Consider the following 25,869-nt stretch of genomic DNA (forward strand, 5'->3'; position numbering starts at 1 on the left):
CATCTCCAGAACACCATCTCCAGGAAGAAAGCACCAGTTCTTCCAATAAGTATCAATGCAAGTTATCCAGTTGGATGTTGGAAAGGGGAACGGATCTGTACCTTCATCTGTTCCCAGGACTCCAATGAGTTCCAGCTCCTTGGAACAACTAATAGTATTACATGAAACTAATAATGGGAAGACTAAAAGGAAGCTGGTTTTGAGTCCTGGCAATCTTCTGTTGACCCAAGACAAGTCAGAAAACTTCTCCCTTTTGTTCAAGTTTAGCTACTGCTGGAATATAGAACATTCAACAGCACCAGGGTGTTATAAATCAGTCTCCACCAATGTCTATATTTTGAGTACCTGTGCAAAAAGTTAAAACCTTTGTTGTTCTTAGCAATTGTCACATTACGCTAGTAGAATAATGGCTTTTTTTTCTTAGAAGAATTGTACATCAATGCTGCCATTGTTTTAATCACAGTACAAAGGGAAAAGAAATAAAGAAGGAAACATGGTAAGAATCTACAAAACAATCAATGTTGAAAAAGACTAACAAGGTGAGAGCATTAAGTTTAAGCTTGCCACTATGAAAACTGAAGAAGTGATTGAGGTAACTGCATCCAAGAAATAATTACAAGCAAATTCACCTCAGAAATGGTGCTTTGAATGGACTGCATTATGGCACTCAAGATGCTTTAATTGAGAAGGAAGTTAACACTAATCAGGGCAGCAGATAAGGAGGCCCCAGCAGAACTTTGGGCAGAAAGCACAGGCAAGGAATTAAATTATTCTTTTAGAAGCATCAATATTCAGATATTCCTTGGATCAGTGGAGCAAGAAAGAGTGATTGAAAGATGAGCACTAGAGTTCTGAGTGTTGAAGAACATGTTGGTGTTCTCATCTGAAAGGCAGGAAAAACAGAAAGACACAACACAAACTCAGTTTTAATAAATTGAAGGTGAAAAGGCACCTATAGGGTGCTTTAATGAGTTCCAACCATTGTTACACCTGTTGCCTCCCACTACTACAGTAATAAAATAGAAACTCAGAGCAGAGTTTCAAAAAGATATCTGAAATGGACAATATGCATGTCCTGGAAATTATTTCTATAAATTCTAGCTAATGCTTATGGTTTTATCACACACCATCTGGAATATGCCTGTACTCTGGGTGTGCACATACATATGTGTACATATAAATATATATATAAAGAGACAAGTTTAAACACTTTTTTTTAAGAGCTTCAAACCCTTACATTGTGACGTTAGAAATCCATTTCACAAAATAAGAACTTCCTTTCACTACTCATGAGCAGGTGAATGCCCATTTGTATAAGAGACTTCATTTCCCAGGTAAATATATAAGGAGCCATTTTAAATTTGGAAATATCCTTTCTTTGTAAGCAGAGATTTGGTCTCCTAGCAACAGCATGAACACCTTGTGAGCAAAACTACAGCTTATTTGCACGGAAGGGCCTCCCTGGAGAAGCCACAAGAACATCCAGCTGCCAGTTTCTTCCTTCAGTGACCGATGGTGAAGGGTCAGGTCAGCAAAGCCTGCAGTCGACACACATCACGGCCCCAGTGAAGGAAGGACTATAGCTGAACCCATGCACATCATGTCGATTCTTCCACCTGCATTCTTCTACCTAAGCCGTCCTTTCCAGATCTTGGTTCTGGCTACAGCTGTAGCCTGATTCTAGCTTCAATAGATCCTGTAATTTTAAGTAGTCCTGATGCAGAATAGGAATAGCTTCTCTTCTGGCTGGAAAACTTGTACTACAATAGGACTAGACTAAATTTATATCAATTTGCCTTTCCTGTAAGATAATATTAGAATTACAAGTACTTCACAATAAAAAGAACAAGAGGTCAGAGCAGCACCATCACATAGATATATTTCAGTTGGCTTTGACAGTCAGCTGAATCAATCATATGAAGGATATTGTGAACACAAGATTAAATTAACCCATTCAATGGTAAAAGACTATACAATAGGCAAACAGAAGCCATTTTCCTTTCCTGCTATTGAAACCAGAACATACCAGTTGCTTTTCTGCTGCAATATGGAGAAGATGAAGAGTGTGCAGCTGTACGGCTCAAGCTTCTGACCGCATAATATATTATTATGTATTTGCGTTGTAAGTGACCAAGCATTTCTCATTGCTTCCAGCAGAGCAGATGCCTTGTCGAAGTCATATAATCCATGAATTTTAGTTCCTAGAGCTGTCTAGAACAACATGCTTATTGTTTTTTTTTTCCTTGGGATCTGGTCACTAGAGTAAGATTTAAACACAACAGATACAGAGCAGAGATTGGGGAAAGAGTGAGTTGCCCAGGAGTACAGCCAAAGCTTAGCAGAAACTCTAGAGTTCTTCTCAGACTTTTGCCTTATTCATGAAATCATTACTCTTTTGGACAACTCTGAGTTATTTGAGGAGAAAGCCCTGTGAAATCTTTGTCTCCTTCCTAACCACGGGCTCTAATCATGTACTGCTGCTTTTCCTGCACTATATTTATTTTCCCCACAAAGATTTTGAAGCTGCAGCATAAGGTAAGCAGTTGGGGCCGGTATATTTAACCGATGGTAACATAAACCACAGAAGGTTAATACCACAAACCAGTGTGTGTGTGTGTGCTTTCCTGTGGTTTACATTAGTGTTTGCTAACTGTGCTCCAAATTTTGCTACCCTAATACATGTTAATATTTTACACTTCTCCTAGTCTTAATGCAGGAGGAAAAGTATGACCACACCATGCCCACCAGAAATTCAAAGGACTGGTACTACCTCTGAGGAACACTAGTTAGCCTCCAGCCATAGATATTGCTGCTTTTGATTCCCCTTTTCTTCTCCTCCGAGCTACCCTCTTTAGTGATGTAACTGCTTTTTATTCAAGTCTGCCATTTCAAAACTACTCAATTATTTCTGACTGAAGTCCTGTAATCAAACAAAGCAGCACAGTTTGTATTTATCAAGCTTCTTGTACAATCACAGGATGACTCGGCTCCACCTTTCTCATTCAGCATGGGTCCAGCCGTGGAAGTAACCTGCTCAGTGCGTGTAGCGACTGATCCTTCCTTCCAGCAGGGACGGCTTCTGTGCGGGAAGAACTCGGACCAGCATAAGAAAAGATGATCTTGCTCTTTATCTCGGTGCACCACTCCACAGCATCGGTGAGACCTCCCCTCACATACCAATTAACTTACCTGAGTAACCACTGCGAACTTGGATGTGTTAGTTATGCTTTGGTGTCAGCAATAAAGTTACACAGCTCCACAGCTGCGAGGGCTTGTCACCACCACAACCTGGTGCGAGGCTGTACTTTGTTTTGCATTCACTAAAATCGATCCATGTTTCTGACGCCTGTAAAACAGGTAACATTCAGCATATTCATTGAGAAACCATTTGCCGATAGGCAGCAAATTTTCACATTACTAAACAGGTAAGAACAAACTATCTGCTAAAACTTAGCCTGTTTGCAGGCATGCATTTTAACCACAGAATATGTTGTTACTGTTTACTCTCTCGTTCTTCACCAGATTTCAGTAAACTGCAAGCAAACTGCAAGCTGGACCAGTAATCCAAAGTGTCTTTTCATTATCAGCACTGTGAAGAAACCAATTAATTGCCTACAGCAAAAACAAACAAGTGAAGTTGAGGAGCTTCCTTTTGAAGCTTTGTGTTTTAGTGCATTTGTTTTACTAACCAGTGATGCAATTTAAGATCTTTGTATTTACAAGGCAGCCGCAAGCTGTGAGGCATTACATTTTACAAGGTAATTGTTCTTTCTGAAATATACAAAAATGGTTTGTAAATGAAATGACATTATTCCTCTTTAGTTTCCTCTTACTCAGGTAAGAGTACTTCTCAGATGATCTCAGATAAACGTGACCTGCTGTAGGTCAACATATTTGCTTTCTCCCACAAGAAACAGCTCACACCTTTTATTACTATTAGGTGATTACATGGCAATAAAAGGCAAAAGCTTTCAGTGTCACACAGGAAGGAACTCAGGGGCTGAATATACTCTTATTCCAGAAGAAAAAGCAAATCCATGTTACGTTCTGATCCACAGCTTTTCCAAGTGTATCATAACAACCTTCCCACTGACATAAGCAGGCCCCAGCAGAGCAGCTTCAGATTAAAGTCTTGTAAAAAGAATAAACCAGCAACCAATGACTTCAGCAGTCATACAACACAGATACTGTAACAATGCTATTAGGACTAAACTTTTGACACAATGACAGTGTTCAGCATGAATTTGACCAGTGAATCAGAGTAAACGTAGTAGCAATTAACTATTACCAGGATGTAAATTATGGACAACTATTGGTTATGTTCCTAGATTTTCAAAGAACTTTCTAAAAGTTCCATTAAAAGTAATACCTGACATCAAAAATATTAGTATCTTTAATTTGCAAATAATTTTTTTTTTTTTTTTTTTACATCCGGCACCTAAGTGTGAATAGACTCTTCATAAACTTTTGTCTGCATGAACAAAAATCTTTTCTCGTAAAGAGTGCAATATTTGTCAGTCACAGACACGATTATATCCAGGCAAAAGGAGAAGCCCAGTACCTTCTGGAGAAATCAGTTGCTGTGGGGTGAAGGGGATCTCAACAGCAGGGGTTTTTTTGTTGTTTTTTTCCCAAGAGTGTTAAACTATTTTGCTGCATTTTGTTCAAATGCACTGGAACACAGGCACGTTTTTCCCCAGTCACTATAAAGGTCATCTCCTGATGTCTTAAGAGGCCACTACAATTTTATAGACCACCAGCTGAGAAACACTGCCCTGGCCTGCGCACACATACTGGCTGAACCCAGCTGGCAATTTTATCAAAACATTATAGTACCCACTGCTCCTCTCTCTCAGGTTACTTAATTCTGCTTCAAACACTGAGCTAGTAAGTAAGAGACACGCATAAATCAAGTGACACCAATAAAGTTCATGCTAATACTGTAATGACTCAACCCTTTCTAAAATATACAGTGATAAGCAAGTCTTTCATCTCTGGTGATCGAATGACCCAGTTTCACAACAACTCACCTAATTAACCAGGACATGATTTAAGCCATTTCATATGTAATACTGCGACAGTCTACTGCAGGAAATAACAAATACACCAACTTTTCATTCTATATTCTGACCAGCACCTGCATTTCAATGCAAATCACAAGCACTCAAACTGATGCAAGTGCCATGACTTCACAAGAGCTCTCCTTTTGATTTATACCCATGAACCAAGAGGTCTGCCAGACACCCCACTGCTAGCATAATGCAGGTGTTTAATTGCAGCTTTAAAGGAATACAAGCTTACTAACACACACGAAGCTAAAGGTTCTAAAAAGGAAAACTTTCAAATCTATTTTAACAAATCCTGAGTCAAAAGATGCTTACAATTATAGAAGCTTTAAACAAATGAATATGCTTATTTTCATCCCCTTGTTTCATCACTTTTATTACCCCACTTTTCTTTAGAGAGCTAGAAGAGGATAGCCCATTACTGCTTTTGTTATCTGAAGGTTCTACAAAACTTCAGCTTGCTGTTAGAAAGCTAATTCATAACATTTGCACTGAACACACTTGCAGGATTTTCTTTTAAATACTAAAGACAGTCATCAAATGTTTCTACAGTACTATGTGAGATGCTAAGGTTCACAACCTAGTTTCATTACCACAGGAACGGGTCTGACTTCTGGGCACAGATATTTCTACGGGCTTGTTTTGATACATCAGGTCTGCAAGTTCAGTTCTGGGTCTCCAAAGAAGTCCCATTTGTTGTGTCGGGATTCTCTGACTTAGCGGACTTAGTGTTTTTTGGTTTTTCTTAGATTTTATGCCTTAAGTTCCGTTTTACAAAACAAGAAGGACAAAACACTAATATCCTTGACTTTTCAAAAAACCCCTGCCCTAACCAGGTAAGAAAATCTGCAATGCTTTTCAGTAATGTTAAGAATGCGCTAGCAGTGACTGCAGTGAATTAAAATCTATGTTTAATTTTCTGCTAGTGTTTCTAATAGCCCTTTTCTGTACAATTATCCATTTTGGCTGCAAAAGCATTTTGAAATAGCATGTGAAAAACAACTCAGATTAATTCTCTGAAACAAACAATGCTTCGAAAACTTATCCTAGAAAGATAATTTCCATTATAATTTTTTCTTGGAATATTGTACTTACTATTCAATTGCCCTGCTCCATTTTTTTCTATTTCTCCAGTCTTTTTTCAAAAGAACCGTACAACAACGCATTTTTACAAGTGAACATCAGCTCTTGCTAAGGTTGAATTCCATCTGCAACCTAGAGAATGATTTGGTTTATTAAGTTGCAGTGCCACCTAGCAAACGTACTTAAAATTTTTTTCCTGATGGAGTTTTACAAAGGACAGCTTACAACTTTCTTATTTAAGAAGAGACAAACTTGTGCTTGCAGTATTTTAAGCATCTAGTGCATAGTTTTGTTTTGAACTGTTAAGTTTTTATTAAAAATTATGCTTACAAATATGATAATCATAAAGATGCTCACATACCTAAAATTCTTGTATATGAACTTCAAGAACTAGTTTTGGACATATCCTTTATACATTTATCTACAAATAGTTGCATTAATTGTCGGGGGATTTTTTTTAAATCATACGCTTTGATAGTAGGTCAGTGCTGAATTTACTGGAGTTTTGAGATAAGGGAGACTCCTGCTACCAAAGTAAGGATGATTTTAGCTTATGAAGGCACATGAGTACCTTGTATGTAGACACCTTTCAGACTTGCCTGAAAGGCTAGAGCAGCTTGATTTGTCTTGCCTTAAAATAATAACCATCTCCCAGGTCAAAACAAGGTTAGATACTTAACTCTGTGCCTGAACCATGAGGCTATCCCATAGACCTACATGTGGGAGACATTAAAATACAGCAATTCAGAATAAATGCTGCAGCTACTTTCTATTATCCTAAACCTCTAACAGGAAGCTGTTTCCTGTTTAGTTCCTGTGCCAAATTCTAGTAAGCCATTTAAAAGAGAATATAAGCAAACAAGCAAGAAACAACCTCACAACACCAAGAGTGAAGGACGAAGAGAAAAATACACTCTGCTGACTGACCTTATCCTTTTTGATAACACATCTTAGACCAACTACGCTATAAGCTTCCTGAATAAAGCAGCTTGTCTTCATTCACAATGTCAAAATGTACCAATATTTAGACAGTACTTTGGCAGCAATACAAAATAATACAGTTTTATTGCTTCTCTTAGAATTTCTAAGTAGAGTTCTGCTATCTTACTTCCTGGTGAACAGAGAAACCATTGCATGTTTTATAGAGTTCAAGAAATAAAGCAAGTCAAAACAAAAAATAAGTTTCCAACAATAAGAATGGTTTTGGCTTAGTTATGATCCTATAACCCTTGATTTTTCAGCCTATCTCCAAAGAGTCCAGCACTGCATGAGGACTGTATTTACAGGAAGACTTGTATATTACTTCAGCAAGCCAAGGGGGGAAAAAAAAAAAAAAAAGCCCCAGCATGTAAAGATGGACCCCATCTTTATCTAAGATGCATGTCAGATGTCTTCATATTTGCTGAGAATATAATTGCTATCCTAAGTCAAGGAAGAGAACACTTTTTTTTTTTTTCCAAAGAAACCTACATTTTCCACAATCCCTCAAGATCAGATCTGAGCCACTAGTCCCTTCTAGAATAACCATCTCTATATTGTATGGCCCAATTAGTTTTGCATAAAACTCTCTTTAGGCAAAAACAACAGATATATTTTACATGCTGTACTCGTATAAGAACTTTGGTCCTTAGTCCCTGCATATTGACAAGAATCATTTTTCCAAAAAGCCATTTTAATAGAAAAGATCCTGAAAGTTTGTCTCTCAACAGCCTGACTTGATGCATTTACTTTTTTTGCCAGTTCTGATATCATTCTATGGTTTTAGTCCATTTTCATTCATCCTTATCACTATTTTTCCACAGAGTTCTCCAGATCCTTGAGGTGTTAATTGTTTTCTATACAGCACAAAGATTCACAGCCCAGTTAAAGACCCACAGTTCGGTTTCCTGCTTGAAAATATGCTTCAAGAAATGCAGTTACAAATTTGCTACAAAAAATCTTCCACCAAACACCACAGGCTTTAGTGTCACCTCCTTTTTCTTTCACAGAATTTGCATACATCTGCTGCTACACTGTTGTAACAAAGAAAAAAACTTTACACATTATTTCCATCCACTGGAAGTAACACTCAGATTTAGACTCAAAAAGTCTTTCCCTTCTCCTCAAGTCCAAAGGTTGACCTTGCTTTGAATGACTGAAAAGGAATCACTTTTTCAGGTCAGGGGGATATGTGACATACCGTCTGTTGTTTAGCATTGGAAGGTTGGGTATTAGAGAATTATTGCTACTGTTACGTTTTATGTTTCAGTCTCTTCTTGACATCACAGTAAAGAAAGAAAAATGAAAACATAGGTCAGGCATTTCAAACAAGTCCCTCTGGTTTCTAATTCCCAAAAGCTGAAACCCACCAGAAGCCAGATGTTCTGACTGAACCAAGCCTCCACAACCTGTCTTAAAAGGTCTTGACTGATGACACTCTTACTACACACCACAAGGCACTAATGCTTACTTTAAGTCACGCCCTTCAATGTTTTCTTTGTCCTCTGAAGTGCAAGAGATACGACTCTCTCTTTATAAATTCACGTAACTGTTTCCTTCACAAGAGACTAAGATTATTATTGCTAGAACCCATGGCATCTTATAATCAAGTAGGCGGTGTGGATGTTCTTAAATTTATTTTACTAAAATATGCCTTTTCAACTACTAATTATAATGGTACTATCCTTTTTGGTTTTTTTTTTTTTTGCCCTTGTATAATGCAAAGATTAGTCATGACAGGTGGTTTTTTCCTCTTCAGGAAGTAAAGGAAATCCATACCTTAATTAATATAATAAGAAAATAATTACTATGCTTAAGCGATGAGGACTCAGGCAACTCTCTGTTGAGAAGCTATTTATTTCTCTTTCTTTTCATTGAGTTCATCTACGAGAACTTTTTAGATATGTGTAGCTCTTCATGCCAGCTAACAAAATAATGCAGTACAACTAGGGACATGCAACTACCACAACAAACAGGGAGAAAACTTATGAAATATGTCTTTGTACTTGCAGAAGGGAGGCCCCATATCTAATTTTTTTCTCTCTCACCTTCTCATGTCTCAAGCTCTGAACTCTTCTAAGCCCTCACAAAAGCATTTTCTGTATGTTTTACAAACTTTGTGGGCTCACTCTTATGTCTTATTAACGTTTAACCTCGGTTTCTCTGTACAAGTCAGGGAATACACTTTTTTGCCAGCCAGCCAACAACTGAGGATGGATGGCCCTGGCAGTTCTTAACAGAACACCCTTGCTGCAGATGCTGTTATTTGCAATGAGCACTTCTCATGCTTCCACAGAGAACTAAAAGGTGTTGACCAAAACAGTCCTGTCAGCATTGATAGGCTTAATAGTGCTACTGACCAGCTAGAGATTAACAGTTAGCTGGGTGTTTTTAATCACTGCATGCACTGTTTCAATTTGTTAGGCAGTTAGGAGAACAAGTAAAAACTTTCAACACTTGACTGCTGTGCTTTGTCATTCTCCAGGCTATAATGACTAACTAAGAGTCATGCTGAATTGTCACATGCACAATTAAGTAGTTATTCCACATTTTCACTATTAAACAATAACCAAGTAACAAATTTCTTTCCATTTCCATGGACAGTTTCACATTTTAAAAAAAAATAATCAGACATCTACAAAAATACATGATTTTTTTGAAAAAAATTACCATTTAAAAAAAGCAACATGGTATTTCTATGTCCTGTTTTATCCACATGATATAGTCATTACACAGAGAAGATTAAACCCTATGGAATTAACTATGAAAATTTGTACTTTTTTTTCCACCATGTAAACTTCTAATACAGAGGAAATGTTGGGTCAACTTTACTGGCCCAAGCCATGAGCCCCCCTTTAATATCCTTAGCTACCACAGAGCCAAATTGTCTGACAGGTAACTCCTGCAGAATTCTTACAGCCTTCTGGGAGTCATTTCCTAATTTGCATATAACATATACAGGAAAAGATGTTTGGCCATTAGTTCTCTGCTTTTCTTCACAAATTCTTTTTTCTAAATATTCCAGATATTCTTCATCTTTCTCTTCTAATTTACTCAAAGGAACGTGGACAGCATGTACCAGGCGACAGATATCCACTTCTACCTGCGGACGGACGTCTAACAACACATGAGGAACTTGCTCATCCAACAGTTTTTTGTATTCCTCTACAGACACCCTGTCTTTACTGGACAGCAGATGTAAAGTCCTACACTTGTCTGTTGCAGAAGAACCGCAAAACGCCTCATAATCCTGAAGACAGGTGACAGACGGATTGTCACCACAAACAGCACAGTCCGGTTTCTTTGGTCTTAACTTGATGTTGCGAAATCTCCCCTCACGGGCATCAAACATCAGCATGAACTGACTGAAGGAGGAACCCATTCCCGAAGCAATCTTCAGCACTTCCAAGGCCTGGATGCACCCCACGATGCCTGGCACGACACCCAGCACACCCCCATCTGCACAGTTAGTCACCGTCTCCGGTGGAGGGGGCTTGGGGAAGAGACACCTGTAGCAGGGCCCTCCCTGGTAGTTGTACACGATGAGCTGCCCCTCCAGCCGCAGGGCACTGCCAGACACCAGGGGCTTCCCCGCCAGGACGCAGGCGTCGTTCACCAAGTACCTGGTGGGGACGTTGTCGGAGCAGTCGGCGACGACGTCGTACTGCCGCACCAGCTCTAGGGCAGTGCGAGGGCTCAGGGCGCCGCAGTAGGGCACGTACTGCACCGTGGAGTTCAGCAGCCGCAGGGCCGCCGCGGCAGAGAGCGCCTTGGGGAGCCCTCGGCGGGCCTCCCCGTGCAGCACCTGCCGGTGCAGGTTGCTCGTCTCCACCACGTCGTGATCCACCAGACCCAGGCGGCCGACACCGGCGGCTGCCAGGTACTGGGCCAGCGGGCAGCCCAGGCCGCCGCAGCCCACCACGAGCACGGAGGAGCGGGCCAGGAGCAGCTGCCCCCGCACGCCCAGCTCCGGCAGCACCAGCTGCCGGCTGTACCGCAGGATGTCGGCGGCGTTCAGAGAGGCCCGGGCGGGCAGAGGGGGGAGCTCGCCGGGAAAGGCGGCGGCACACTCGGCCTCGGTAGCCTCGGCGACCCCACCGTCGCCCGCAGCACCCTCCGCCAGGACGGCGGCCAGCCGCTCGCGTAAGCCGCGCAGCTCCTGCTCCCGCTGGCCGATCTCCGCGCTCAGCCGCGCCGCCTCCGCGCAGCCCGCCATGGCCGAGAGCACACCGAGCGAGAGAGAACCCGTCGCTTCCGCTTCCGGCCGAGGGGGCTTCCGGCGCTTCCGGCCGCGCCGCGCGCGCTGATTGGCCGCGGCGCGTCCCCGCCGGTTCCGGCTGACGTCAGCGCGCCGACATGGCGGCCGGCGGCGCAGACAAGTTCTCGGTGCTGCTCCCCACCTACAACGAGCGGGAGAACCTGCCCCTCGTCGTCTGGCTCCTGGCGCGCACCTTCCAGGAGAGGTACCGGCCGCGGGGGTGCCGGGGCCCGGGGCCGGTGCGGGGGTAAGGGCCCCCCGGGGTCCCTCAGCGGGCCGGGGCTGAGCTCCCTCCCTCCCTTCCTCCCTCCGCCCGGGCCGCCGCTCTGCCGGCGGGCGGGAGGGAGCCGGCCGGCGAAGAGTACGGCTCTTGCCCGAGGTTAATTAGGGAAACGAAATTGCTGCGGTCCGTTCTGCCCCGGCCCCTGGAGAGCGCGGGCAGGTGGAAGCGCAGAGGCGGTTTTGGCTTTCCAGCTTTCGCAGTCCCGAGGCCAGAACTGAACGCCGGGGTAACGCTGAGGGTTTGTGTCGCTGCAGCGTGCTGTGAAGCAGTTGCGGCTTGAGACGTGAAACGGTGACGTTGAGTCACATTTTGTCGCTGTAAGTATAGTCTTACAGCTACAAGGACGACTGTAGTGTGTACCTCGAATTGTCAGAAAATAATTTTGTATTCTAGTTTTATGCTTTCAAAATGATGTAGGTGGTGAAATTGTGTTTTCCATTTGTTCGTTTAAAAATAATTCTCGTTTCAGTGGAAACAATTTTGAAATTATCATCATAGATGATGGAAGCCCAGATGGGACGCAGGAAATTGCTGAACAATTGGAAAAGATATATGGATCAGATAAAATAGTGAGTTGTATGTTCTCTACCTTTTTTCATTTTTATTGTATTGGAAAGTACTTGAAGTCCTTGGGAAACAGGAACAGAGTCCCTGGATTCTGCACTTTCTTTACATCCTTAAACAAGTTATGTAAGTTTTGCGTGCCACTTTAGAGACATCTAAAATTACAATAGTCGTGCAGCTGCTTAGCAGCATTATGAACTAATGTGCAGAGTCATGAATTAATATTTGCAAAATGTTTTCAATACTTTGTGTAGTGCTGTGTGCTAATGAGTAATGAATAGCGGTTGTCAGCGTGCTTTGTGCATGCCTGAGGGAGAGATGAGGTTTGGATAAACTTTAATTTCACTTTAAGTGACTGCAGTAATAGGGAAATTGGAGAGATGAAAGCTAGTCTGGTCTTGTGAATTATTTTTAATCTGTCTAGTTGCATTCCTCAATAACAGGACTTTTTTTTCTTTTTAATATATTACTGTGTAACCATCAATTATATACAAGAAGTTAACATCATTTATTTAGTCTTTATGAGCCATTAAAACTGCTTTTTTTTGGAGGGGCAATAAAAGCTTTATCACAGAACAGTGTAAAACCCCAAACTGAATAGTTTGTCACAGTTTTGTGCTGTAAGCAGTGTCAGACTCTTTCTTAATCTATTACTGCGTAATTAGTAATAGAGAAGTTTAAGATAGTTAGCTGACCTTTCCTCACTGCTTAAGAGTTTAATTTTGAAGTTTAATCTGTGGACCAGTGCCTGCAGCAGTGCTGAGCCAAGCACACTTGAGTGGAATTATACAGAGGCACCACCATCAGCTCACGCTGATATTACTGCAGAAGTGTAAATCAGCTGTGATTTCTCATTAGGTCAATTTTCTTTGCTCCCTGTTTTTGGGGGGGGTTGTTTTGTTTTTGTTTTTTACTTGAAATTCTTTTCTTAGTTTCCTGAGCAAAATCATTGTTCTGATTTCTGCTCAGGAGTTGTTGCCTAAATAACTCCATGGGGCTTCTCACTTACTACATTATGCTTACTGAACATGGTATGTGGCTCACTTAATGAGAGGCCAACATGCTCAAGGAAGTAGATGAGGAATCAAAGTGGGTTTGTTTTTTTTTTTTTTAATGTTCAAATGTAACTATTTATTAAAGGGAAAAAAAATTCTATGGGAAAAAGACCTAGAAACCAAAATAACAAATCAGCAGAAGCACTAATGATTACTAACTCTTTCATAGCCATGTCCTTCTCTGAATTACATTACTTATGGCCTCTCAGATAATGCATCAAAATTAGCCAAGATTTAAAAGTGAGATTTAAAATTTGTTTCTGAAGTATGTTTAGATGACTGCTTAGATGTCTACCCTCCCCATCCCAAATGCTGACTTATATCAAAGGCACTTCAGGAAGAGTTGAAGGTTAAATTACTGTTGTGATGATCTAAAAGTTAGACTCCTCTTTTGTTAGTGGTGGTGCCCGCTTCTCACCCTGCACTTCATATGGCCCTGCGGGAGCTGAGGATACTTGGCACACTTTTAAAGCTTGGTCACTCGTATTCTGAAAGAATAATATTGTTATATGGTCATTATTCATGGGTTATATCTGTATGCACATGAAAATCTTGGAATTTATATTCAGTACTGAAAGTATGGTAAATCACTTCGGGAAACTTGCTAAAATATTTGCTGTTAGTGTTTGTCGTTCCTGAAAAGTAATGGTGCTGGGGAGACTGTTGTTCAGATTTATAACTGTATTTCAGATAGTGGAATTTGAAGAAATCCTTTAGTTACTAAGATGGTGCTTTTAATTTTGTTTTTTACTGCAGAACTACTAAGTAAAGCTTAAAAAGGGTTTCTTTTTAAATATGACCTGATCAAATACCTGTTTAATATAATGATTTGTTTCTCCTGTATTTTGACAGTTAAATTTTTTTTTATATAGTATCTAGAATTCTAAGAATTAAAAGTACATTTTAAAATATTTTTACACCTTGAAAATAGCAAATTTTAAGGTGTTGCTAAAACTAATTGAAAACTGTACTTCAAGTAATATATGTATATTTTAATATATCCTGCAGCTTCTAAGACCCAGAGCAAGAAAGTTGGGCCTCGGTAAGTCCTTATGAACTCTGGTTAGTGCTAAAAAAAAAAAATAAAAAAATTAAATCTGCTGTATTCTTTTATTGAGTCTAGTGTGTAAAGTTCCAGAAAAAATCACAGTAAAGCCCAAAAGCAGAAATATATGTTTTCAAGTTTTTTGTAAGCGAGCAAGCTTAAAAACCACACATACAAAAATCACAGAGTATTTGTAACAAGTTCCCTGCAACCTCAAACCTGAAAACTGTGGTCACTGCAATTCTGTACAACTGTGTTTTCCTGCTAACAGCATGCTGCTTCTCTCCCTCCCATACTGCATTCACTGATTATTAGAATGAGGGGTCTAGATTGAGAAAAAAGTATAATTTTTTACAAGAGTAGCTGCTATATTTGGTGGAACCTACTGATCCAGAGGGGACAGTGGTATTTTCTGTGCAATCTACCCATGTGCAGGATGCTTCAAAACTGGGACCATAGTTTGTGCAATCTCCAGAGTAGGCTGGGATGTTTTCTTACACATATTTGGACAGAGCTCTTCAGAGTTAACCCATTTCAGTGTGAATTATGACTATAATTAAATAAAAAACCACATATCTGACAGATGTCCAGCACTGAAACTACTACAAGTATTGTCTCACCTATTAACTGACAAGTGAATTGAAGGTTTTGAAGTACATTGCAAAAGTTACTAGTGTTGCAGAAATCTCACTAATTTGGGAGCCAATCTTGTACCACTGAGACTGATCATTAAAATTTGCATGGAGTGATGCAGGACTGCAGTTTTATAGCTCTGATGCCATATTTCACAGAATATGTAAATCAAGTTTGTCACTATTTGCTTTAGAAAAAAGCATATATCCTAGGAAGTCATAAATGACATTAAAACTTGTAGTATGGAAACTACCCTAAAATAAAGTGGAGATATTTCCATCTCTTAAGATTCATGTTGTATCCTTATCACTCCTTTTTTATAATAGGAATGGAGAAAATTATAAAAAGCAATACCTTGTTTGATTTATTGTTAATCATTATCTGCCTTTCTTGCTAAATGTCTTGGTAATCCCCACTTCCATGTGCTGGTAAAACATTTGAGGTGTCTTGTATACTGAGTACTGCCGCTAATTTCTCCAGTCCACTGAATAAAAATAAAATTCTAATTTTGATATTGAATTGTCTATTTAAATTCACCTTTCTATACTTTTTTCTACATCTCATTTATCTAAGAAACTCCAAGAAGCTTACGTATCTTTACTTTTATGTTTTCAGCCTTTTCATCCTTTGTCCTAATTTGACCAGTATTATGGATTAAAACTGACTGAACGTAAACTTTTCATGTACCATGTCTACTAGTCATGCACAATACACGAATCTGTGACACTCCTACTGTGTAACTTTGCAAACAATGTGGAAAAGAAAGGAAAGACAGGTTGTTCATTAACCAGGAGTTTAGTTTTGTGTGAGAGTGCCTGCTAAGGACATCAGTTGAGAGTGGGTTTTTTTCAGTTTTATCTATTCCTTATGAAGTAAACAGAAAGACACCAGTAATTTGGATCAGTGAAGAGCATATACTGGTTTTTAATCTCTTGTGCTGCTGTACTGCCCTTGGAAGCAGTACTGTCTTTGAACGATAGGATTTGGATCAGAAATTTGCACTGTTGAGGAGAACTGTAATAGCAAGACTTGTTCCAGCTTTTATCAAGATAGCTACAGCAGTTCATACAGGATGAATAAAACGCAACCAAATCTAAAGAAAGAAGAAAAAGACTGTCTTCAGATTAGGTATCAGGATATAATTCATGGTGTCAAGAACAAACCAAAATCTATATACTACTAATAGTAAATCCTGAGTATAGAAAGCAAAGTTTTTTTTAACTATCAGTGATTATTTTGTTGCCTTTGTCCTATTTCCAGTTTTCTATGGCTTATAAGTGCCTATGGCGTTTCTGGAAATGTTATTTCAAATAGTGTCCCACTTACTAAATCATGTTTCTCTGTGCATTTCTAGTGCAGTAGTGTTTGTCAAGGTTTATATTTAAAAAAATCTAGTGCTGAAATTGTAGGGAAAAAGAAAAATAGTTTTACCGTTTGACCACCAGTACATCATTTTAACATAAATTTTAGGAGTTTTTAGTTGATCCTTTCCTAGTATAACTTAGAGATTTTAGAAAATAAGCGAAGACTGTGGCTAGAAGATTGCATTTGTTAAAATAGTGAGGGAAATTATTTCTGTACTGTTTTCATCAGGCACTGCTTATATTCATGGAATGAAGCATGCCACTGGGAATTTTATTGTTATTATGGATGCTGACCTCTCCCATCATGTAAGTCTGTATTTTAGGTACCGTGTTTTTAATATGTTGTATTAAATTATTTTTAAATTTTTTTTTTTTTTTTACCTCCCACCCCTTTCTCTTTTTCTGATTTGTTTTCCTTCCATTTCAGCCAAAATTTATTCCAGAGTTTATCAGGTAGGTGCTGACTGTAGTATGAGAGGATGACTTCTGAACACTTATTGTTGTGTAGTAATATTTGAAAGTTTTATATTCTTGTATAGCTGTCTAGCTGTAGTAAGAAAATTGGCAAGGCAAGAATTCAAATAAAAGTGATTGGACCTCATTAGATTTGTCCCAAAATCATCCAGAAAAATGATTAGTTCCTAACTGGAGCAAAAATCCCCAAGTTTAAAGTAACAGAGAGCATGTGTGGCTAAGTACTTCCCTTCCTTGTAATGGTTGTTCAGCTTTGAAAAGCATATATATAAATGCTGTCTTCTAATTCTAATAATTTCATGGTATGTGCATGTAGGGATATTGAATAGAGGACCATGTCCTCAATTATTGGTGAAATACTTCTCTCCCTTTTGCCTACCTGTTACCTCCCTGTAACATTTCAATTTGTGAGAGATGGTCAACAGGCATTACGTTGGAGGCTAAGGTAGCACTCTGTATAATTCTCAACTTTCTTGCTTAGTAGTACTGGAGGCCTAAAATTTTAGATAAGGTTCTGCAGCAGTCAGGCATGGTATGCACTAAGGATAGTTCCAGACTTCCCACCCACCGCCCTTTACTATGGGTTTGTGTAATTTAGATATTTAAATATGTATTTAAATTCCTTCTGTCTTTTATACTAGAGAGAGGCTTTAAAAAGGTGTAAGTTGGTCTTTATAAATTATTTATGAAGTAGTCTATGAAATTCTATGACATAGTTGGTAAAAGATAATCATAAGATTCCCTGAAATAGCTCTTTATAACAGAATAGTTAACAGGTTTTTGAATGCATAATGCTTATAACCACTGTAACTATTGCCTTCCTCTCTTCTCTACTTATTTGTTCAAAGGTTTGTGAAATACAGATTTTATACTAAAAGAATGATTGTTCTTATTTTGAAATTTGTACTACTTTCACACAAATATTCCTCCTGTTTTTCTGATAAAACCAATTGCTTACAGAAAGCAGAAAGAAGGCAATTTTGATATTGTATCTGGAACAAGATATAAAGGAAATGGTGGAGTATATGGCTGGGATTTGAAAAGAAAACTAATCAGGTTAGTATTTTTCTAGAAATTTACACATAAATTTGTTATTTAGAAATAATAATTCCAAGTACTCAACTCAATCTCTGTGAGCTGAACTGAGTCTTTAGTCAATAGTACTGGGTACAGCAAAATTATATTACATAATAGAAGCTGCATGATTTGCAAATTCTTTGGTTAAAACCCACCAAGAAAGAATGTAATAATATGACTAGGCTTGAGAAATGGGTTGGAACAGTGGACAGATCTGCATGGCATCAGGTTGGGACAGTCTTTCAGCTTCATCATCCAAAGAAAGAGCTGAGACTATGACACTTTTGTCAAGTTTAAAAGTCCTTTCCCTAAACAGTAAATTACTAGCTAAACCCCCTGTTGACACTGATTTGTCATAAGTTGAGAATTATCTGGCACAATCAATGTCAATAAATCATTACTTAGACCTTACTGGAAAACAGGTACAGTGAACACTAGGGAGAGGTTTCACCCAAAAGCAAAGAGGAAGACTCTGTCAAGGTCATATAAGCACATGGAGGCTGGCATTTCAGGTTTACAGGGACTTAAAAATCTCAAGGAGGTAATCGACAAGTTTCTGCATAGTCTTTCTCTCTCACACCTGATTTAAGAGAATAGGTGTAAGTTAATGCTGATTTATACGTTACTGTAAAGAATTAGGAGCAGAAGTTGTGTTAGCAGTCTGATCTGGAGATGGAATCACAGGGACTGTATTTGGATTTCTCCTGGTTTTTAATGGCTGGAATAAGTGCTCATCCTTTTGTGAATCTAAATAAAATATACACCCAAAAAAAGGAAGGAAGCTGAATGGACATTACAGAGGAATCCCTTTACATCATACTGGACAAGGTGAAGGACTTGCACATCTTACCAGTGTGTAATATAGCCCTCAGCAAGATAGTCCTTACTGGCTTTTTGGTCTCACAATGTTTTTCATCAGTGGACCTTATTCTTATCATACTATGAAAGCAGCGTAAACCAAAACTGAACCTTGATTTTCTAAATCCCTGTCTCACACTTGTCCAGGAAGCATTTTTATTCTCCACTTACAGTGAATGTTAGTCAGAAAAATGTTGTTTTGACTGTTGTCAAATTTATTTCTTTTGTATTCTATTAGTGTGTAGTTGTACTGACAGTTCTACCTTATAGAACCAGATTGTAAACCTAATTTCTAAAAATCATTGTTTTCTCCTTCACAGAGAAGTTCAATGATCCACTAATCATCTACATTTGAAAAACAAAACGCTGGGTTTTGATTTAAAGATTCTATGATTTATTAGTCAAATCTAGTAGTGAAAACATACTAGAAATATCATTGTTTCATATTAAGCAATAAAAGGTTTCTGGTTTTTTGCCAGTAGGATGATATTTACATATTTCTAGAGATTCTGTTTGATCTTTCAGAACTGTGTACTGACCCATTTTGACATTCATGTTTTCTTTCACAGTCGTGGTGCCAATTTTCTAACTCAGGTTTTGCTGAGACCAGGTGCATCGGACTTAACAGGGAGTTTCAGGTATGGGCATGGTTTGCAATTCATAAAGTTTATTTGAAATTAAACTGCTGAACAAGGAACTGGAGAAAGAAGAGACCTTCTTTACTGAGGACTATGAAATCTGTTTGAAAAGGGTGCAAGAAATAGTAGACTAGATTGCAATAACTGTTGCTCCTTTGACTTTTGTTAAAGATTTTTTTAAAGTAGTAATGATATGAGTGAGTGACTACACTTAAGATTTCTACACACTGTCTTGATTTCTGAAGTTCAGAAATTGTGCTTCAGGTTTCCTTTTCTTTGTAATCATTTACAGGTTATACAGAAAGGAAGTCTTACAGAAACTCATGGAAAAATGTGTTTCTAAAGGATACGTCTTCCAGATGGAGATGATTGTTCGGGCTAGACAGTTAGGATATACTATTGGAGAGGTACAGTAAAAGCTTTGATAAGTATGTTGTGCTTTCATTGAAATGTAGATACAGATTACTGGGAGCATAGGAAATTTTGTGCGCTTCCAAGAAGCAGTAAGGTTTTCAAATTGATATCAAGAAATTACAAATGTAGAACTCTGTTTTTCCAACTTTTCCAGGTGAATACCAGATCTGAAATTCCAGTTACTTTTTCCACTGGCTGATATGCTAACCAGATCCTTCCCTCTTCCTCTTGCCATTTCTTTAGCTGCATACAATTTTACAACGTTCTTCAAAGGAGGGAAAGAAGTCAAAATATACCATGAAGCTGCTCTGAGCCTTTTCTTTCCTCCTTCATATTGTACAGACATGTCTAGTTAGGTCTTTTCAAATCATTTTGTTTTCTCCAGCAACCTGATTCTATTTCAGATTTATTCTGTTCTATGTCATTTATTGCCTTGTTATTTTCCAACTTTCCAGCTATCACAACTTTCCACTTCTAAACTCTTTGAATGTGCTGTCTACAGTCATTGAAAAGGAACTCCAAACAATTGTTAGATCCTGTATTTCCAGCAGTCTGATTGCTGCCTTTTATATTTCATTGAATTGCTCTTGCTGGTGTCTTTAAAGATGATTCACTGGAATTCTGTCTGCAGCTATATCTCAGAACCAGTTCTTCATCATCATTTTCATGACTGTGAATGTCAGAGAATTCTGTTGCTGGTACTTTCTCTCTAAACCTTATGTATTGCATTTCTCTATCAACATTGGGTAGAGTATTTCCACACAATAAAGCAAGCTCTTTTCTTCCACCTTTCTTGCTTATGGAGCAACTTCACTATCCTGTCTGTAGCTGGGGTTTGACCTTAATTGCTTTGGTCTTCATGTTCAGCTGCATTCACATACTGCTTTCTAATGTAGCTGAATTAAATCCTCACCTGTCTATACATCGAGATACTGAAACCTAGGGTGAGATGAGGTTTTATTTACTATACATTTTTAAAACAGTAAAATACACTTCTCTGGCTTTAAAAAAAATGCAGTCTTGGGTTGCTTATAACTCTTCAGGCTGCTGCTGCAAAGACCTTTTTTCTGCCTATGATCTGATCCCACCACTCATTTATTTACGTGCCTCTACTGGTCGTATAGTGTCAAATATAAGAAGTTTGTCTTCTGGTTCAAAGCCTGATGGACAGTCTTTGCTAGGCTTAATGTCTCCCAGTCAGTGTTGAGACATGGGCTGTGTTTTGTGATGGGTCAGTTACACCACCCTCCACGATTAATCTGTTACATTCTCAAGTAAGTATCTTCTTACCTTCTCCTTTGGTTTCTCACATGTGCAAAGAGTTCTGTCTAACATCTGAGAAGTTGCTTCATTATTCTGCTTCAGCCTTGTCTGTAAGATTTCCTTTGTGATATCTGTAACAAACTTGACAGTGTTCAGATTGCTGACGCATACCTATGAATAAGACTATTGTTATTTTTGCTATTCTGTGTATCATCTTTATATTATAGCTTCCTGGGGCAGGACAGTTTTCCATTACGTTTCAAGTACATTGATACAGTATTTCCTTATCAATACTTAGGATCTTTTTATATTTTATAATTATCCAAATTGTAATACTGAAACTCCAGAAGAGGTGACACTTGCACATCTAATTCCTGGTTTGTGGGTGCTGCAACTCTACAGGCAGAATAGGAGTTTTTATGCAGTTGTAAAATGTAGATACAGTTGTGAGGGAAAAGTATTTCTTAAGCAAAGTTGAAAATGAAGATTGAGACCTGCCAGTGTAAAAGGAACAAACGGACGATGAGATGAACTGACACAAGCTATACCTGAATAGTCTTGTATGCACCTCTGTTTCATTTTGCTGTACTATTTTACCAGATGTGAAATGTACCACAATGCATGGAATACACCCTTTTGAAAATGCTTCGTTTAAGACTAATGATAGAACTTCTTATGAAAGAAAGGCAAAGTCCAGAAACAACGCAGGTAGTTAATTCCTATACGGAAGGGAAAGACTGGATACCTCTTATTAGATGACTTGTTAACTGTTCTTCCATCACTGGTCAGGATATGTCACTTCTGACATCCTGCACTGACTATATATTCAGTGATTTCTATCCATGCTTTGTAGATCAGCTGTCTGTAGTTGCCAGGATGCTTACTGGGATCATCAGAGGGACCCTGCTGAGAAAGCCAGAGTCATTGTTGAGTCTATCTGCATGCCTTTTTAGGTATCTTCTTACCATCTTCTTGGCCTGGGTTCTCTTCTACTATGGACTGATCTGCTGGAACTGTGAGAAATCCTCAGTCCTGGCACAGATGCAAGGGTGTGGTGATTCTTGTGTTCCACTTGCCAGATGATTTCTGGTTGAAACTGCCAGCAGAAGGCTAAGCCAATTTTTTAATGACTTTTGCAAATGCAATTCTTCTTCAGCCCCTGAAGTATTTCAGTTTTGCATACAAACATATATGGGAATTCTTGAATATTCTAATACAGTGTTGGCAGAATGTCCTGTCATGTCATTTGTACGTGGTCAAATTACTGAAAAGCAGTATGTTCCTAACACCTCATGAGTAGTGAGTTATCTGGACAGTACAATCACTTCAGTAAGGAAACCAAAGTTAGTGTTTTAAATGCCCTTTAATCCTGTCAATAATCTATAAAATAGTCAAAGACCGATAAAGATGGGTATTGCTTGTAAAATACACACTAACTGCCATATTCAGATGTTATCTTCTAGCCAGTGGTGAATTTGAGCAGAGTGCTGTTTCATGGTGGCGGGAGATTTTTGCCTTCCTGAGGCATTGACTCAAAGGTACTGAATTTAGCTAACAAGGAAAGTGGTGAAGGTTCATTTTTAAGCCCCCAGGCTGTTAGTACACTTAGGCTATTAAGTTTGTTCTGACTGGTGTACATTCCAGGCAATCTGTAATGTCTTTGGATCATCTTTAAAGGTGATAAACCAAATAATTTCATACTCCCCAGCTATGGGGCATCATTAAAGCTACTGGTAAGAAGAACTGACACAAAGGAAGCCAATCTGGTGCTTGCTTTCTTCCCATGTCTAAACATGCTGTAGTTCAAAGGCCATTTTTTTTGTTTACAGAATTTCTGATTATTTAGGTTTTGAACCTTAAAAATAGTTTTGCTTGTTTCAACAGGTTCCTATTTCATTTGTGGACCGTGTCTATGGAGAATCTAAACTGGGAGGCAATGAAATAGTCTCCTTCTTAAAGGGACTCTTGACCTTGTTTGCTACAACGTGATAGTTTATCCTAAATTAACTTTTTTAGAAAAACATTTTCTGACATCTGTGTGGTTTTTAATATATAATAGCAGAAGCTTGATAATTAGTGTGGTGACCAGAAGACCTGCTATAAACTAACAATTAAACAAACCACCAATAATAAACTAAAATATATTGTATCCCAAAATGCTCCTTTCAAAATAAGTGGACTGTATGTTGAACTAAAAACTAATAAAGACTAATGCTCTATTCTATTTTGTAAAAAAAAAAAATAAATAAAAAAAATTTAAAAAAAATCAAGTCTTAATAAAGAACACAAAGCTAAATGATCTTTTGCATTTAGAAATGAATCATTATTCAGCAGAAGCTAAAGATGATTTTGAAATAAAGACAAGCAAGGACATAAAAAGAATTACAGAATTTATCTTATCTTTGTTCTGTGGTTTGCGGAGATTATTTTAAATATATACTAGTTAGTTCCCTTGCTTTTCTCAATACATATATATACATGTATCTTAAAGCAGATAAACAGAAGAGTTTCTACAGAACTGATAATAGCTTGTGTAGTTTAAGAGGAAATATAGATGAGTACAGTGATTTGTTCTTTGTAAATTTTTTCCTAGACTGGAAGGAAGGAATGTTCTTTGGATAAGAAAGAGAATTCTCTGTGTGGAATAATTTTGTATTCTGTGTGTTTGTCCAGAAGCAGATAATTCCCTTTTCCTATTTTATTTAGAAACTAAACATTTTTAGAATCTATAAAACAGGAGTATGACATCTCAACCAACTTTAGGGTGGCAGAAGACCCAATACACCTCACTGAAGACATTTGAGAAATTTTTCTTATGTCAAATAACAGTTTGCAATGTAAAATCTGTATTTGTTCCAGATCCTGATGAACAAAATACAAACAGTGGTAATACTATTTTTTGTTTCACTGTTTGATATAACCAGAACTTGGAAATTATGAAGCCCTTGCAATCAAATATGCACTTGGGGGGAGGGGGGAAGACGTAAGTGGGAGGATGAAATTATTCTGATAATGGCTTTATATATATGAAAAATGCTTCTTCATTTGGGGGTGGGGGGATAGTTCTTTGGAGACCTGTGTCAGAAGATTAATGGTAGGAGAGAAGCAGCAACAAATGTCTTAAAAATTACACCTATGTGGCTTGTGTTTGTCTGCATTCCTTTAGTACATTAGATACGGTTGTTAATATTAGAAGAAAACTTTAGAAAGTCTGTAGATAAATGATGAATTCATATTTCAGATATTTATCACAGCGACAAAAATTAATTAAATGGAACTTCAAAACAAAAGCTTACTTTCTAGTGGACTGCTTTAGAGATACTTCTTTTGTTCTTTAGTGAAGTTGTACAGATTCTGATATTTTTCTCCTTTTCTGAGTATTTAGAGCAAACGTTTCATATTTAATTTGCTTTAAAATAATTAAAAAACCCTGTAGCTGTAGGTTTTGAATCTACCTGTAACCGGATTACAGTAACTTAACTGTACATTTTGTGACATTTGCCTGTACTTTTCCAGAAAATTATCTATAATTTCATTTGATGCAGGCTAATCAGATCTAATAATACATACAGAGATAAATCTCTGGGTCTGAAGGGCCACTGAAGTCTCTAGTGAATAGGTTTCATCTATTTATGTTTCATTTGGAGGTTTTATGGCTAAAATCAACATTTTAAGTTGAAAATAGGTACAAAGTTATTAATGACCAAATAGTGAGTTTTTAGATGTTTATTCACATTTACATACTACTGAAAACCATTTGCTACAATACGAATTGAGCCTCAGCAAGGTCATATTTTACTCACTTTTATGTAATGATGTATAACTAAAGTCCATTATATTAGTTATTCATGATCTAATTGCTGTGAATTAGGGTTTAGCTTTTAGAATGTGCATGCCTACTGTTTAATTATTAAAATTACCTGGTAAATTTCCTTCATTTATCTATTTATGTGATAGTGTTTGAAGGAAAGTGCTTTTACATATAAATTAGGATCATAATACATGGCATATTTTGTGTGCTCCCATATGTGAAAGTTTGAAACGTGACTGGGCTATATTCAGTTTTCAGATAAATAGGTAATACTTCTTACTATGCTTAAAGGTAATGGTATTTAAATTATCAAGAAAGAAGTGCTATAAAGAAATGAAAACAAGTACTTCATGGCATAAGAACACAAGTAAGACACTTTACAAGACTTCTTGAAACAAGAAAAGGTCACGAGAGTGCAACTGGTTTCAATAGCCTGCACCAAGCTACTTGCAGAAAGCACTACCAAATGGAACTAATACGTGGAAAGAAGCAGAATTAAGAAAAACAACTCGGGCTTTCCCTGAGTTAGTGTGATTATATAGATAGAGGCGTATATACACACACACATATATTTCACAAAATATACCGTGAAAACCATCTGCGGTTTTTTTTCCTAGCAGAAAGACTGTATATTTCTTCAAAAAACAGGGGACTGGGCTACAGATAACACACTTTTCAAAAGTTGTCTTACAGTAAGTTTTAAAAGCCTGAACTTCAGAAGAGGTAGCTGTTGTTTGTGCATTTGACCCTCCATGCACTTGTAGAGGGGAGAATCATAAACTAGTATGCTGTTAAGTTAGAAGAAAACCAGAATCTTTGCCCAGAACTGGCCTAAATAACCTCTCCCTTCATCCTTTCCCACATCTCAGCCTGCATTACTTTCCTTCCAATGAGTTTCTCCACTGGGGTGGCTAAAAACATCTGGTTCTAAAGTATTCCCTGTCTTTGAGCGCTTAGATCTGGCACTGTAGAACCTCACCAGTACTTGAACAGTGTTCTGTTCAT

General features: G+C 38.2%; 2 protein-coding genes across 5 annotated transcripts; one reads left to right on the plus strand and one right to left on the minus strand.

Moving 5' to 3' along the window:
- Positions 1-8,966: 8,966 nt before the first annotated feature.
- On the minus strand, positions 8,967-11,379 carry MOCS3 (molybdenum cofactor synthesis 3). The gene has a single exon (XM_030010711.2). The coding sequence runs from the start codon at positions 11,341-11,343 to the stop codon at positions 9,928-9,930; it is 1,416 nt and encodes a 471-aa protein (XP_029866571.1). The 5' UTR covers positions 11,344-11,379; the 3' UTR covers positions 8,967-9,927.
- Positions 11,380-11,448: 69 nt separating this feature from the next.
- On the plus strand, positions 11,449-23,948 carry DPM1 (dolichyl-phosphate mannosyltransferase subunit 1, catalytic). Of its 4 annotated transcripts, none has more exons than XM_030010712.2 (9): positions 11,449-11,590; positions 12,138-12,237; positions 14,296-14,329; positions 16,559-16,635; positions 16,757-16,782; positions 17,764-17,859; positions 19,308-19,376; positions 19,669-19,783; positions 22,938-23,948. In XM_030010712.2, exons 1-9 carry the CDS (start codon positions 11,484-11,486, stop codon positions 23,040-23,042), a joined length of 729 nt encoding a protein of 242 aa, XP_029866572.1. In that variant the 5' UTR covers positions 11,449-11,483; the 3' UTR covers positions 23,043-23,948. The 4 variants fall into 4 exon arrangements, with proteins under 4 accessions (XP_029866572.1, XP_029866573.1, XP_040978207.1 ...); XM_030010713.2 differs by lacking the exon at positions 22,938-23,948 and adding an exon at positions 22,007-22,931; XM_041122273.1 differs by lacking the exon at positions 22,938-23,948 and adding an exon at positions 21,907-21,984.
- Positions 23,949-25,869: the final 1,921 nt, after the last annotated feature.

Source organism: Aquila chrysaetos, chromosome 3, assembly GCF_900496995.4.
Source record: "Aquila chrysaetos chrysaetos chromosome 3, bAquChr1.4, whole genome shotgun sequence".
Classification (NCBI taxonomy): Eukaryota; Metazoa; Chordata; class Aves; order Accipitriformes; family Accipitridae; genus Aquila; species Aquila chrysaetos.